Source organism: Malaya genurostris, chromosome 2, assembly GCF_030247185.1.
Source record: "Malaya genurostris strain Urasoe2022 chromosome 2, Malgen_1.1, whole genome shotgun sequence".
Classification (NCBI taxonomy): Eukaryota; Metazoa; Arthropoda; class Insecta; order Diptera; family Culicidae; genus Malaya; species Malaya genurostris.
Genome location: NC_080571.1, coordinates 119,063,784 through 119,078,659, shown reverse-complemented (window position 1 = coordinate 119,078,659; position 14,876 = coordinate 119,063,784). Strand labels below are relative to the sequence as shown.

At 37.1% G+C, this 14,876-nt stretch overlaps 2 protein-coding genes across 6 annotated transcripts in view; one reads left to right on the top strand and one right to left on the bottom strand.

Annotated features, from left to right (window-relative positions):
• LOC131431623 (uncharacterized) overlaps positions 1–3,130 on the top strand; it is a 51,385-nt gene extending 48,255 nt beyond the window's left edge. The window contains exons 2-5 of the mRNA XM_058597450.1: positions 1,813–2,481; positions 2,544–2,623; positions 2,676–2,823; positions 2,890–3,130. Coding sequence (XP_058453433.1) covers positions 2,262–2,481; positions 2,544–2,623; positions 2,676–2,823; positions 2,890–2,975 — 534 coding nt within the window. The 5' untranslated portion in view covers positions 1,813–2,261 and the 3' untranslated portion in view covers positions 2,976–3,130. The remainder of the gene's footprint in view (positions 1–1,812; positions 2,482–2,543; positions 2,624–2,675; positions 2,824–2,889) is intronic.
• Positions 3,104–14,876, bottom strand: part of LOC131431618 (serine proteinase stubble) — a 409,964-nt gene continuing 398,191 nt past the window's right edge. For 2 of the 5 annotated variants that reach the window (XM_058597441.1, XM_058597442.1), the window contains 2 exons: positions 3,769–3,918; positions 3,106–3,687 (listed from right to left, as the gene is read on the bottom strand). In XM_058597441.1, the coding sequence (XP_058453424.1) occupies positions 3,553–3,687; positions 3,769–3,918 (285 nt within the window). In that variant the 3' untranslated portion in view covers positions 3,106–3,552. Of the gene's footprint in view, positions 3,688–3,768; positions 3,919–14,876 lie in introns of all 5 variants that reach the window. The other 3 variants (XR_009229703.1, XM_058597443.1, XM_058597444.1) reach the window with 3 other exon arrangements.

Here is a 14,876-nt window from a genome sequence, read left to right as displayed (position 1 = left end):
CTCCTCCATGTTGTAGCAGGAATTGAACATGGTTTTGTTGTTCCTCTCTTCGCTTATCTCCGATAGATCAGGTGCAGTTTGTGTCCTGTGTTGTTCTCTGTATCTAGCGCTTCGCCATTCAGATGCTCGTCGTAGTACTGCTTTCACCTGTTTATCACCTTAAATTCGTTTGTTGAGAAGATTACCACTGGTATTTCTGCACATTTTGGCCTATGGCCTGTGGCTTCTACGTGAGCGATTCACCTTCTCATAAAACTTCCGGGTATCATTTACGCAATTCAGCGATCGCGATCTTCCTGTTAGCGCTTTTTTCTCCGAAAACACTTGCTGCATTCTTCTCTTCGGCCTACTGGTGGCAAACCAGTTTTTTCCTCGATTCGTTAATCTGGTACCTAGAACGGTTGCAGCAGTGCTACTCACGGTTGACCTTATGTTCCTCCAGCCGTTTTCAAGAGTCGCCGCGCCAAGCTGCTCTTCCGTTGGTAGCACTAGCTCCAGTTGTTGCGCGTATTCCTTTGCATACATACGCTACGTAGCTGCTCGAGATTGAGCCTCGGCGTTCGTGTACGACGAGTGTTATGCACCGTCGATAGTTTTGAGCGCACACAAACCGCGATAAGATAGTGGTCAGAATCCATGTTGGTACTGCGCTAGATGCGGACATTGATGACGCCGGAGAAGAATAGCCCGTCAATAAGAACATGGTTTTCCGTTTGTTGATCAAGCGTTCTACAGGTGGCTTCGTGGATATCGTGCGGGGAAGAAAGCGCTTCAGACTATCAATCCTCGGGAGGCTGCAAAGTTTACGCATCGTTGGCCGCTGTCATATGATGCCGCGCGCAGGCTCCCCAGCCCGATCACAGGCCTGTACATTACCTCCCGGCCTACCTGAGCGTTCATGTCGCCGATGACGAGTTTTACATCCCGCCGTGGACAGCTGTCGTAGGTTCGCTTCAGCTTCTCGTCATCGGGTCTTGTCTCATGTGAACAGTGCACGTTGATGATGCTGTTATTGAAGAAGCGACCATTTATCTCCCATCCACATCCAGGTTTCTGTTGAATTTCATCCGGGTCCGACTTCCGATTCGGGAGCTATAGGGTTTCATGCATTTTTTTAGATTAGCATTACTCTGCTCATACAAAAAGGCAACGCAATGTCAAGCGGTTGGTTTGAGAAATGATGTCGGATATGTAACATAAACGCTGAAGCATATTTTTGCGAACTACTCGAATCAATCTAGATAAATTAGTGTCAAAAATGAAACCAAATTATTGACAGAAATTAACTCAATAAAAAGGTCAAAAAAGTTCTTAATGAGACTGTTTCGATGAGGCATTATGATACCACTAGGTGGATTATGAATAGGTTCAAAGGTTGATTTGCTCATCTTTCATTGTACTTGTGCAAGTAAAACTATTGGTTAAGGAAATGCAAGGAAAAAATTCGGCTTTGAAAGCAATCTTTTATACTAACATCATAAATCAAATAAACATAGATTTCCCAGTGTAATAGTAATGTAGTTGAGAAACCCGTGACACCAAAAGCACCGTCTGGTGGAGAATGGGTGCGTAAATGCTCCTAAAATGCATGCAAAAAGTTGCCTGCGCATTTAACACAACCACAGTAGCTAATGGAAAAAAGTACACCCGTTTGTCACTAGAGGTGCTGTTAGTGTCACCGTACTGTGAGAAATCTATGCTTATTTGATTTATGCTAACATGCAACTCCAAAACTACTGCAAAATGCTCAACTATCGAATATGCATTTATTTAATAATTCTTTGCTTTCAATCATGTAAATGTTTCTTCCAGTTTACTTTGGAATGCAGATCTGGATAGTTTCAAAAACATTCGAATCCATTACAAGAAAATCGTATAATATGGAAGAAGCAGTAAAACGAGAGAGTGTGAATCTGTTTATCATGAGTCAAACTCAGAAGTTCAAAAATATTCAACAGAACGCTCTAAACTAATATAAGACTTAGACAAAAGAGCTATGGCATAACCATCGATAATCATAATACAATATAGCAAATGTTTATATGAAAAATAAAATAGGCGAGAAACAATCATATTACTTCATGATGATACAACGATGTTGAAATGAATCAAACGACATACTTCAAGTAATACGTGTATTTTACCGAATTTTGCAACGAAAGGTCACACGACCTTTTTAGCGTAACTTCAAAGCCTGCTTATATCAACTAAGTGTCAAAATTAGGTCCAAAAATTGAACACAACAACATTGAAAAACACCAATGATTGTGTGCGGATCCAGAATGTGTACAAAAGAATGTTACAAAGTTTTCGGCTATTTCTTGGGCTTCATGTGGATAGTTACGTCTTTCTACTACACGATGGAAACGATCGAACTCCTGAAGCTGATGAATCTCCAGTGCAGCAAAGCAAACCCAGCCGCATTTATGCAATTCGATAAGGAATTGGTGACTAAAGTATGTGACTTTTATGGAAATTTAGGTGAGATTTTTGTCAAATAAGCCAAAAACTAACTTTCATGAAACAAATTTACTTCCGACTAGATGATTTTATGCCATATCATATAATAACTACTCTAATCAAGATGGTTCCAGGAATGCTGCTCATCATAGGAATATTCAAGGTAAACAATTGAAAACGATTTTTTTCTGCATCATCAGCTTTTTGCTTCTCAGGAGAACCTAACGCTCGTAAAGGTTTTCATGATTTATGCAGTGCTAGAGGAAATATTTTTCGTAACAGTTTTCTCCAAAATTTTCACGCTGATCGATAGTGAAGGTAAGAAGAGCTCATGGATCTTCTGGATTTTGGTATTTTCGTGTGGTTGGTATCGTTTATTTTTATCTTGAAGAAAACACCTATAAAAAAGCAAGCCCATTCTTTTTCCAGCCAAACTAATTGTGGCTATATGGATACTGCTTGGAGTGTACGCATCCCTCGATGACAAAAGGCGAATCATTCCACGATACATTTGAAGGACCATCGGACAATAAATTACAGCAACAGCTCGAACATTACGTTTAAATCTTTGGACATACGTTATAATAAATGATTTATTTTCATATAAATACAATTTAACAACAGATGTGTTAACAATATTGCAAAACTGTTGCGTGTAGGATCGATTAATATATACATTTGTAATATCAAGGTTCTAGTTTTATGCATTAAGACTATGTTACAAAAGTATTTACACAATGGTAGTGTTTAAGCTTACAAACTAATTTTACATATTTTACATCGTTCTTCTATAGTGACTGTTCAAGCTTTGTTTTTCGGCTATTCTGGTTTCATCAATTGCTATCTATTGGGAAAAAAAATCCTGATTCACTAAAATTGAAGCTATAATCGCAACGATTCGTGATGTGGGCGAATCTAGTAAATATATACATGATCTACCTGCGTGTCAACTTGTTTTTGCTATCTCTCGGACCGTACATTGTGCTAAATAAAAATCAAGTCTTTTTCGTTTACTGATTGAACACTTTTCGCTTCTCCCATTACACGGCTCCTCACTTGTCATCCTTCTCGCAGACGAGTTATAAAAGTTTATCACAAAACGGTTTCCAAAATCCACGGAACAAACTTCGATATCCTCGTGCAAACGCCAGGTAGGTTTGCTTCAGCGCATCCGATGCCCCAGGATATAATACCGGCTAGAAAATAGTGACCATCCTTTCCTTTGACCTGTGGAACACAAGCACAAAAGTCCAATTAAAGTTTGTTGATCGACGACAGTTGCGAAACAAGATTGGTGCCGACGCTTACCTGAAGTGGACCACCGGAATCGCCCTGGCATGAGTCTTGGCCACCAGTTTCGTGACCAGCGCAAAGAAAAATATCCGGAATAAATTCATGTCTGCCTGCCCTGAGGAACATGGTTTTGCATCGATCATTGCTGACAATCGGAACCGACACCTGGAAAATGAAAGAGAAAAAGTAGACAAATAAGGAAAATTAGTTGAACATAAAAAAGACGCATTTTCGAAATAGCAAATGTCTCAGCAAAGTAAGCTGAAATGAAAAACAAACTTTCTCCTTTGTACTCTCGGTGGATTTGACCATCCTCGAACGACAAAGTAAAACAATAAATTATTCATCTGGGTCGAGGATAAAGCGGCTTGTACGTTTATTGCTCAGAAAAACAATGAAGCTAATCGGGAAGGCAGTGAAAATGGCGAGCATGAAAGACTAAGTTTCACTAAACAATGCGAATCTGTTATGATTATAAACGGAGTAACTGAATCAAGAAGCGTACAACGTTTCGAATATATTTCGTTATTGGATTTACGGTTTCTGTTTCTCAAATAGAAATGAGAAAATGCGTTTGAAAAATGCATATTGTTAAATTTATTTCAAGTTACAATAAGTTACTCATACTTCGTCCGCAATGAATTTCGAGCTTTCAGTGATTTTTATTCATGTTTTCCATTTTCTGCAAAACTTCTATCTCCATCTTAGGCTTACCGTGTAATGTCTATTCACAGTGGCATACCGAGGTTGTTTCAGATTAATGGAAATTTGAAACACGAATAGAACATTGTTTTAAATTTCTCGCGTGAGTGTGTGAAGCGGGATCTGACATGCGAAACGTCAAACCGTCGAATGACATATCAGAAGTTGTCAATATAAGCAGGAAGTGTTTTGCACTGACTAATACAGTATTATTTAAAGCACTGTAGCTCAATATCATCAGTGGCGTACCGAGGAAATTTGGCGTCCGGGGCAAAATAAGAATTTTGCCGCCCCCATCGTTGGATTAGTGAGCCAAAAACAAAAATCCGGAAATCCGCAAAGATCTTCGAAGAGCAAAAAAAAGGTGAACCAAAATCCGGAAATCCGCAAAGATCTTCGACGAGCAAAAAAATGGTGACTTTGCCGCCCCCTTCAAATGTTGCGCCCGGGGCGAATGCTTCCTTCGCCCCCCCCCCCCCCTCCCGGTACGCTACTGACTATCATTAAGATACTTTCTCTAGAAGTTTGTAACAAACATTTATATCGTTTTCAAAATCATTTATTTTGTTTGTTTGTTTGTTTCTGTTTTGAAACATCACAGTGAGTTGACAACACCAATACATTAACAGTCAAATCGACGACACGACCAGGCACTCCGAAGAAAAATCGGAATAAAATGTGTTTGTGAGTGATTTAGTACCAACTACCATAAATATAGTGACCCCTTGTTAATTATTGAAAATGCTATTTCCAGCAACACTTTTCTGGTTGCTACAAACTCGTTACCAAGGAATCTATTTGGCAACACAAACAAAAACAAATTATTCTTCCATTAGATAAGAAACCTTTTCGCTAACAATTCGTGGCAATATCGTTAAAAGTTAAATGAAAAACTGTGTTGAATTATCTACCCAGGACGTTTGTTGGAATGATTTTCGAATTCCTGCACACGACACACAGATATATTGCGCTATGGCAGAAATTATTCACGATGTCACATTGAAGATCGGAAATCCAGCGGAAAAATTAACATAAAATTGAATAAGAATTCTCACTATTTAGTTCAAGATCATCACATGTCCAACGATCAAAAGCAGCCCGAATATCAATTTCAATTTTCACCCTTCCCGATTATTCACGGCAGAATATGTATGATTGCTATACACCACAGTATCATCACAACGACCAGTACACTTGCCAGGGGTAAAAGAAATCGACGAATCGGTTCGGCGTGATTCATGATTCTGAAGCTGTCAAACTGGCCTTAACAAGTTGTTTTTTGTCTTCTGTGTCAATTATCAAGCCGTTTCCCCGTTTACACTTAATGATGCCTGGATTTTCGTATTATTATCATTAACCCCGAATTCAATCAAAAAGTTCGAAAAAAACGTTATAATTTTCCCCCAATAATTGAAAGTGAAAGTAAATAAAGGAACAAACACTTGCTGTTAAGACCTAATGAAAAATTCATTGAGATGTGTTCATTTTATTTTAGTTTCACTATGGCCCTTATTACCGTTCTCACTTCCACTTTCACATTCACTTCACTCACGTGTCACTTCATTTGATTTTCCCTATTACCAGTATCACGCATAGTGAAGTGATCACTGTAGTGGAAAAAACTCATTTTTTCAACGAAAATTACAAATAATTACTTTTATCTATGAAGCGACTTCCGTACTAAGGACCTAAATTCACTTCACTCGATTTTCACCGTGAAGTGATACCGATAATAAGGGTCACAATCATTTCACTTGGTTTTCACCGTGTAGTGATACTGGTAATAAGGGCCTATAATCTGACTAAATTTAGCAATATAAATATATTTATATGTTAAAATATTACATTAGAATGAATAAACTTAGATTTCAAATTAACAAACAATAAAGAAGAACAAGATGAGACCAGTGGTTTCATTCACACCGATCTACAATGGAGGTAAAAAAAAGTTAGGCTCCGTCACAAAATGATGATTCAAAGCTAATACCTGTGAATATGCAGTTTTGCTTAGTTTTTCCTGACAATTCTGGGCCTCGGTGGCCATAATGATCACCTTGAGCAGTACGTCCGAGTTAGGTAGTAACCAATAGTCCTTCTGTCCTCCGATTCGCAGGAATCACATTTTGTTTTCGTTTCGAGATTATTTATATGTTGCAATTAAACAACATACGTAGCCATGGACAACTGTTATTTAAAATCAACAGTTTTCGACCTTGTTGTTGCCAGTTTCAATATATTTTCAAGCAATTTCGTTTTGACATTACCAGTTACTGAGGGGTAGTTAAATTTGCGATACAGTTTTGATAGACGAGTGGCAGGTCGTGTCGTCGGTCAAATGTTGGACAGATTTTAATTCTTCGCGTTAAGATCATCAAGCTCGAGTTTTATTTTTGACAGTTTTAAATTAAACGACAACCTTTCATTTTAGAACAGATATCCATCACAGCGTTACGAATAGCCTTAGAATTTAAAATCTTTGACAGTAGTTCATTTACACTTTTATTGGAGTGCCTATAACCAGAGTGACGGCATCTCATCCATATTGTTGGCAGTTTCATTAGCTTTACATTGAATTTAACAGGTCGTTTGCTCGTATGGAACAAAGCTGTCATTCCAAACTCGTTACTCTGGTTGAAGGCACTCTAACTTTTATAAGGAGTGTATCGATAAGTAGTTTGCAACATTGATTATTGAATAAAAAAGTTAAAAAAAAGGCGGGTGGGTAATGTCACAGACATAACTGGAGGACGTGAATACGAATAAAACTGACATGTTTCTTTCTCACTTCAGGATAAAGATAATCATTCGTATTAGATTGTGTATATTTTGCAACTTTCATTGCTTCGCTTCCAGAATTTTTACGATCAATCTATACTACAGTAGTACTAATTGACGGCAAACATATTATACCATACAATTAAATTACACGGAACAAATACAGTTTTGTAGATTTAGACACTAGTAGAAATGAACTTCTCAAAATCCTTTGGAAATATTTTAGTGGCTCTAAAAACCGCTTTGTGTAATTTGTTAAATGGTTATAACTGTTAAAATTAAAGAACTAATATATAAATCTGGCGCACGCTCCGAATTCAGCTGCAAATTTTCGGAATCTAGATCAAAAACTCAGGTCTTGAATTTAGTTCTACAAGTAAAGAACTGAAGTTATTTTTAGAATTTTCCAAATTGCGTTATAGAACTAAATTCTGAACTTGAATTCCAAGTCTTGATATAGGAACTGAATTCAGTTCCAACATCTAGTTCCAGAAATCATGTTCACAATTTAGTTCCAACATGTAGGTTCTGAATTCCGGAAATGAATGCTGAAACTGATTTGATGAATTAAATTCTGTAACTAAATTCAGGAATTAAACTCCGGTTTTCAATTCAGTTTTTAAATCTAGGTTTGGTGTTCAGACCAAATATTTAGTTTCAGAATCCAGATCTAAAATTCATATCCTGAATTTTGTTCATGAATCCTGAAAAATCCTAAATCATATCTCTGGATTCGAGTTAATGAATAAGGAACTAAATTTGTACTATTTTCAAAATCCAGAAATAGGATTCAGTTCTAGAGTCATAGTTTTAAATTCTAAACCTGTAATCTGGAACAAAATTTTTAAATAGAAGTATGAAACTAAATTCGGAACCTAAAATTATCTTCAGAATTCAGGTGGACCAGAATCTAGTTTCTGAGATTAGTTCTTGAATTTAACTAAAAATTCAGTTCTCTGCTACTGCTGGTTTACTGCTAGCCACGACGTCCGAATGCGAAGAAGAGCTACATTGATTCCACCTGAACATTTGAGGTTTTTACCACCTCATTATTACTAATGTTGGTGGAAGAACCTCAGTACGATATCTAGTTCCGTCTAACGTACTAGAAAAAATGAGCAATTAACCTATTACAATCGGCCAGTAGAACAACGGAACCGATATGTGCCTGACTACCTCAAAACCGTCGTCCTGGTGCGAAAAAGGCAAGCAAACGTGATGAGTTTTCCTCGTTGTTTCCAAAAGTTTGAGAAAACATAGATTTTAAGTTATTTATGGTTATTTTATGCTGTTGAAAATTCACTGATTATATTGAAGAAAATCCTAGTTTCTGTGAAACGCTCGCACTTTGGACTTGACATTCTTCATTAAATTCTGCACAGTTACTTTTGTGACTTTCCTGGTGGCAGCTGTCCAGTTTTTTTTTAACTCCTGCATGGTTTGGGACACTGTACCTTCCTTCCGAAATTGCCGCTTGACAATTGCCCAATACCTTTCAATTGGCCGAATATCCGGGCAGTTCGGTGGGTTGATGTCCTTTTCCACGAATTGTACATTTTTTTGACAACCACTGTAGAACGGAGTTGGCGTAGTGGGCTGAAGCCAAATCCGGCAAGAAGAGAGAAGGAGCCTTATGCTTTCTGTACGGTGGCAGCATTATCTTCTTCAAACATTCTTACTCGTACACCTTGACGTTAATTGTGCTCTTCGTGAAGAAAATCGACGACCGCAAACCACAGGTACAAATTGGTTGCCAGACCAACACCTTCTGCCCAAACTTTTCCATCGCCACCGTGGTGTCAGCGTCGTCCAGGTCCTGGTACACCGATTTCGTATAATATTGCGGTCCGGGCTGCGCTCGAGAGTCTTTCTTGGCGTAGGTTTCGTCGTGGATCAGGATGCATCCGTCTTTATTCTGTAGAATCCGGTTATACAGTTTTCGCGCTCTTGTTTTGGCCTGAACTTACTGTACCAGGGACTTTTTCGGCACCTTCTGTTTCTTGTACGTTTTTAGGGAGTTCCTAACTTCGATCCGTTGAATCATCCCGATGTTGGTGTTGAACTCCTTGGCCAAATCCCGCGTCGACGCCGATGGGTTTTTCCTGATGTACTCAACCACTTTTAAGTCCCGGCCGGGCAGGCTGGGACCCGTTTTCCTACCGGATCGGGGCAAATCCTTCGTGGAAAGGGTCTTACCGAACTCCTCGATAATATTTTTGACACTGGTGTGGTGCACTTCACCCGTTTTGCAATTTCGTTGTACGTGACACCACTTGCTGAGCACCAAGTGTACAGAATTTTCTTTCGCGTTTCCGGATCAATTCGACTCATCATTGAACCGATAAACCGTACCGAAACCAATCGATTGCGCAGCTGTTATTGACATGTAAACAAACATGTCAACGCAAAACACGTTGCAAAAATTAAAGCAATTTTAGAGTAATAACTGTTTGAATGTTGCTAACTACTTATCGATACACTCCTTAGACAAAAAAAGAAGAATAATATAGTGGAAAAACACTGGAAAATCAGGAATCAAAAACCCAAAAACATTTAATTTATATAAGCGCAGTTTTATATTGCTGGAATTGTTCTTGGAAACATGCTTACACTTACTCAAATATATTATATATGAATATGGATCACTATTGCGTTTCACGAGTAACAATGCGGTGGCAAAAAAGGCTACTAACACACTACAATTTTTTTATATACATATGACAGCTTTTCCACTCAGTACACTGAATCGAACAACCTCAAATATATAAAACATTGCTGCATATGCACTCTACGAAAAAAATAAGCTGTGAATACTTTAAGCTGTATCTTTTACTAATTGGTGAGAGAATACATTGTTTTATAAAAAAATTCTAGTGATATAAGTGTATGTAAAGTGTTTTTTTGTTTTGATTATAGAGGTTTTAATATTGTGGTCATTCACCTCTTCGGACTAGAAAAGTTTTCTGACCCTATGGGGTTAGGAATCGAACCCAGGTGGGCAGCGTGAAAGGCATCGACTTACCCGTTTTTTATGTAAAGTTTATTTTCAATCTTTGTAAAACTCTTAGTGTAAACGTAGTATGAAACGAATTCATCTTAGGGCTAGTTACAGAATTTCGTCAACATTTCCGAAAAAGGTATTACAATCAGAGCTAATAAAAGTCATTTTCATTGACTGAAAAATAGACGAAAATGACAAGAAATTACTGTCACTCTCAGCTTCGCTTGCAAACTATGAGAATGAAATCCATGTCCAGTCAATGACATAAGCGGGACAGTAGTTTCAAAATTGTGTTTTTTCTTTCATTTGCCCTTTCAGTTATTTGCAGTTTTCAGTGAAAATCCCATAGTATGCAGTGTCGATATTCAACCAAAGCTGTGAGAATTGAAAACGACAGAAAAAGGTTTCACAATAAGTTTTAACTGTTGGTGCTCGAATTTGTAGTAGTGTTGGTTTCCAAAGAAGTTCTGGGATGTAATTATTTCGATTTGCCATATTTTAGTCACTTTTCATAGCCAAGCGTCACATATTTTCAATACATCGATGAAAGAATGAGAATTGAAATTCTGCTGTTGCTACCTGAAGACGTTAGTTTGGTTTCGTCTTGTCACAGAGGAAAGAGTGACGTTAGCAATTATGCTCTCTCATTTTTTCAATGAGAAACGAAAATGCTTCGTCTCTCTTCGTTTGTTCTGGTGTCGGTCATTTACGAATGAGACAGTAAAACATTGAAAATGAGACTGCTGGAATGGTTTCTTTCATTGAGAATGCGTGACAATTTTAGCTCTGATTACAATATCTTGATTTTACAAATCAATCCAGTTGTATTCAGGTTCACCATGATAATGATATCCGATTTCAATGGTATAAATGAACTTCATAACTTTTGAATGTGAAGACTAAAAGTTTAATTCTAACTCTGCACAGGACTTTAAACGGTTTCTTATTTTGGGTGTCGTATTGTATATTGGCAATATTTTTTTCGTCAGAAAAAAACAATACTTCAAATATAGGAAAGCTTCCCCCTCTAAGTTGACATTATGCTCTCAAAAATTTTTGACTTTTTAGATTCTGGTGCATGCTTCATGCAAACTATTAAACAATATTGAATTAGTAACCTTTTCCGCCACGAGATGGTATAACGCACACGGGATAATTATCCTCGTAACGTTGATTTATTGCATGAAATTGTTTATTGGATTCCAGTACTATATACTTCCTTTAATATTTAATGTTTTATTGGACTATTATTATAGTTGCATCCAAAATCTGGTTTTCTGCACTGTAAGTTTGTGCAAATGTTTATTGCAGCTAACATATTGAGTTAGTTAATTGCGGAAGATTAAATTGTGTTCACTACTGGAACTGAAATCAAAGTCCTGACCCCGACAAACGACGACCTGGTAAAATAAATAGATTATATATCTAACCTAATTTAATCCACCTAGTGGTGTAATGATGCCTTTCTCATATGAACCATATTATCATAATACTGTGGTATTCTTCACAATTAAAAAAATAACAGGAATCGGTTTAGTTGATCGTTTACTGATAACGATTACCAATTGCAATAGTTTTTTGGCCGATTTAGAATTTTTTCACGATTTCGTTTGGCCCGCGTGAAGGTAACATAAGCTTGTGAAAATTGGTCAAACCATCACTGAGGAAAGTAAGTGAGATCCATTAGAGAAAATATGACCACTATTTCCTGTGCCTCCGGAATCGGAAACTGGGAACCAGGATAGCCAAAACCAGTTCGTTTGGCCGTCTTTTGACAATGACTATCGAACGGAGTAGTTGTGAGATTAGTTTAGATTTTTTTTCGTGTTTTGTTCCGCCCCTCTAAGTGATGGTATAAAAATTTTTACAAACTTTACCCTATAATTCCGGAACCGGAAGTCGGATACAAATGAAATTCAGAAATTTCGTGAAGTACGAGTATACTAAGTTTGTGAAAATCTTTGCTTAGCTTAGCCATCTTTGAGAATAGTTGGTGCATTATTTTCACAACTTTTTGTACATTTAACCCCATAATACCGGATCCGGAAGTCGAATCCAAAGAATATTCAGGAAATTTTGTATGGGACCTCAAGACCTTTCATTTGAATCTAAGTTTGTGAAAATCAGTCCAGCCATCTCCGAGGAAAGTTAGTGCAAAAAAAACGTAACATACACATACACACACACACACACACACACACACACACACACACACACACACACACACACACACACACACACACAAACACACACACACACACACACACACACACACACACACACACACACACACACACACACACACACACACACACACACACACACACACACACACACACACACACAAACACAAACACACACAAACACACACAAACACACACAAACACACACAAACACACACAAACACACACACACACACACACACACACACACACACACACACACACACACACACACACACACACACACACACACACACACACACACACACACACACACACACACACGCACGCACACACACACACACACACACACACACACACACACACACACACACACACACACACACACACACACACACACACACACACACACACACACACACACACACACACACACACACACACACACACACACACACACACACACACACACACACACACACACACACACACACACACACACACACATAGACGAACTGAGTCGAACGTTATATCTATAATAACGAGTCTTAACAGAAATGTTTTTTTTAATGTTTTAAACTTGATTTAAACTTTGAGAATTTCGGTTGTTTAAGAGTTTGACGTTTATTTGCTGGAATTATTTTAATAATTATTTTAGGTCCTGTACTTTTTGGAATGGAGTGAATAAATAATTATTGATTTTTACAAATTTCTGCATCATATATGGTATCAAAATTTAATAATGATGCTGAATGTGCGATTTCCAGACGGTGCCGATGTTTTGCCTGTGACGTTCCAGTTTCGAGAATGTTCAAAATTAACTATGAAATTAAATTTAAATTGGACAAGCAAAATATATTTCTAAATATATTGATTTCATTTTCAATTTGGTTTTGAATGATTTTAAGAATCAAATGAAAGGTCTTATGGTCCTATATACTGCTATTAAACTTTATCTCGATTCGACTTTCAATTCCGGCATGACAAGGAAATATGTGCAAATTTATGAAAAAATGAGTGCTTAATTTTCTCGGAAAATTCTTAACCGATTACACAAACTAAGATGCAAATAAAAGGTCTGGAAATTCTTTAAAAAATTCCTGAAAAGTTGAGTCAGATCCTACTTACGGTTCAAATATGACAGAGCGATTAGTGAAATTTTTGAATTTCATAGGTATTTTTCCACAAGCGATGACGAAACGAGGTGTACACTTTACAAAATTTACAGCTAAATCCATCTAGTTGGTAAATTTTGTTAGTTAGTGAGTATATAAAACTACTTGTACCCGATTTCCGCTTCCGAACTCTGAAGAAAAACTCCAAATATGGAGCTCACTTCGATTTCTCAGCAACGGTTAAACCAATTTTCACAAACTTATAGGTTCAAATTAAAGCTCTTATTGTCTTATAATTTACTGTGCAATTTCATCAAGATCTGACTTCCGATTTTGAAATTATAGGGCGATGAGAGTGAAAACATATAAAACGTCATTCTAAATGACGATGCAAAACTGGTACGCGTCGGTACGTCCAGTGTGTTCAATTTCGTATAGCGTGTAAGGTTGCCACATTTAAATCTATATTTTTGCAGGTGAATATGTAAATGTAGATCTGTAAATCTTTAATTTAATTTGTACCTGTTTATAAATATCATCACAAAATCATGAGAACGATACTTGTCTATAAAAGTACACTTTTTGTCTTTTTCATATACAAAGTTAATGCAATCACTTGAAAATTGACTAGTGAAAATTGGCCCAGAGGGCTAAGTTTTCTATACCATTCGACACAGTTCATCTAGCTGAGCAACGTCTGTGTGTGTATGTGTCAAATATATGTCACTCATAAAAAACAAAATCTCATAGTTACATAGGATGCTATTGAATTTCATCATGCTTTCATAGGGTAAAAAGGGTTTAAAATTGCAGAGCGTCATTTAGAGCGTCATTTAGAGCGACGATGCAATAAAGGGTAAAATTCTTTTATATTTGGCTGAATGTCTTTTAATCTTGAACAATATTAATTACTTCTGTTTGCAACTCCATTACTGATCGGGACCTACTGGAATTATATAGAGATTCTACAGATGAGAAGCCCTGGAAATGCCAAAATCAGCATAAAATGTAAAACTTTTAACAACAAAATATGAAAACAGCTGCACTATTTTTGTACCATTTAATTCCACTATTTCACTGTCACGTTATTACACTTTCACAAAGTCACTATACTTTAATGAAGCATAACAAACGTTACAATACAGATACGCGTATTTCGGAATGTTATCGTATCTGTATTGTAACGTTTGTTATGCTTCATTAAAGTATAGTGACTTTGTGAAAGTGTAATAACGTGACAGTGAAATAGTGGAATTAAATGGTACAAAAATAGTGCAGCTGTTTGAATATATTCCGCTAACAGCTCCAGGTGAAAAATAGGAACAAAATATGTTTGTCGCCAGATGC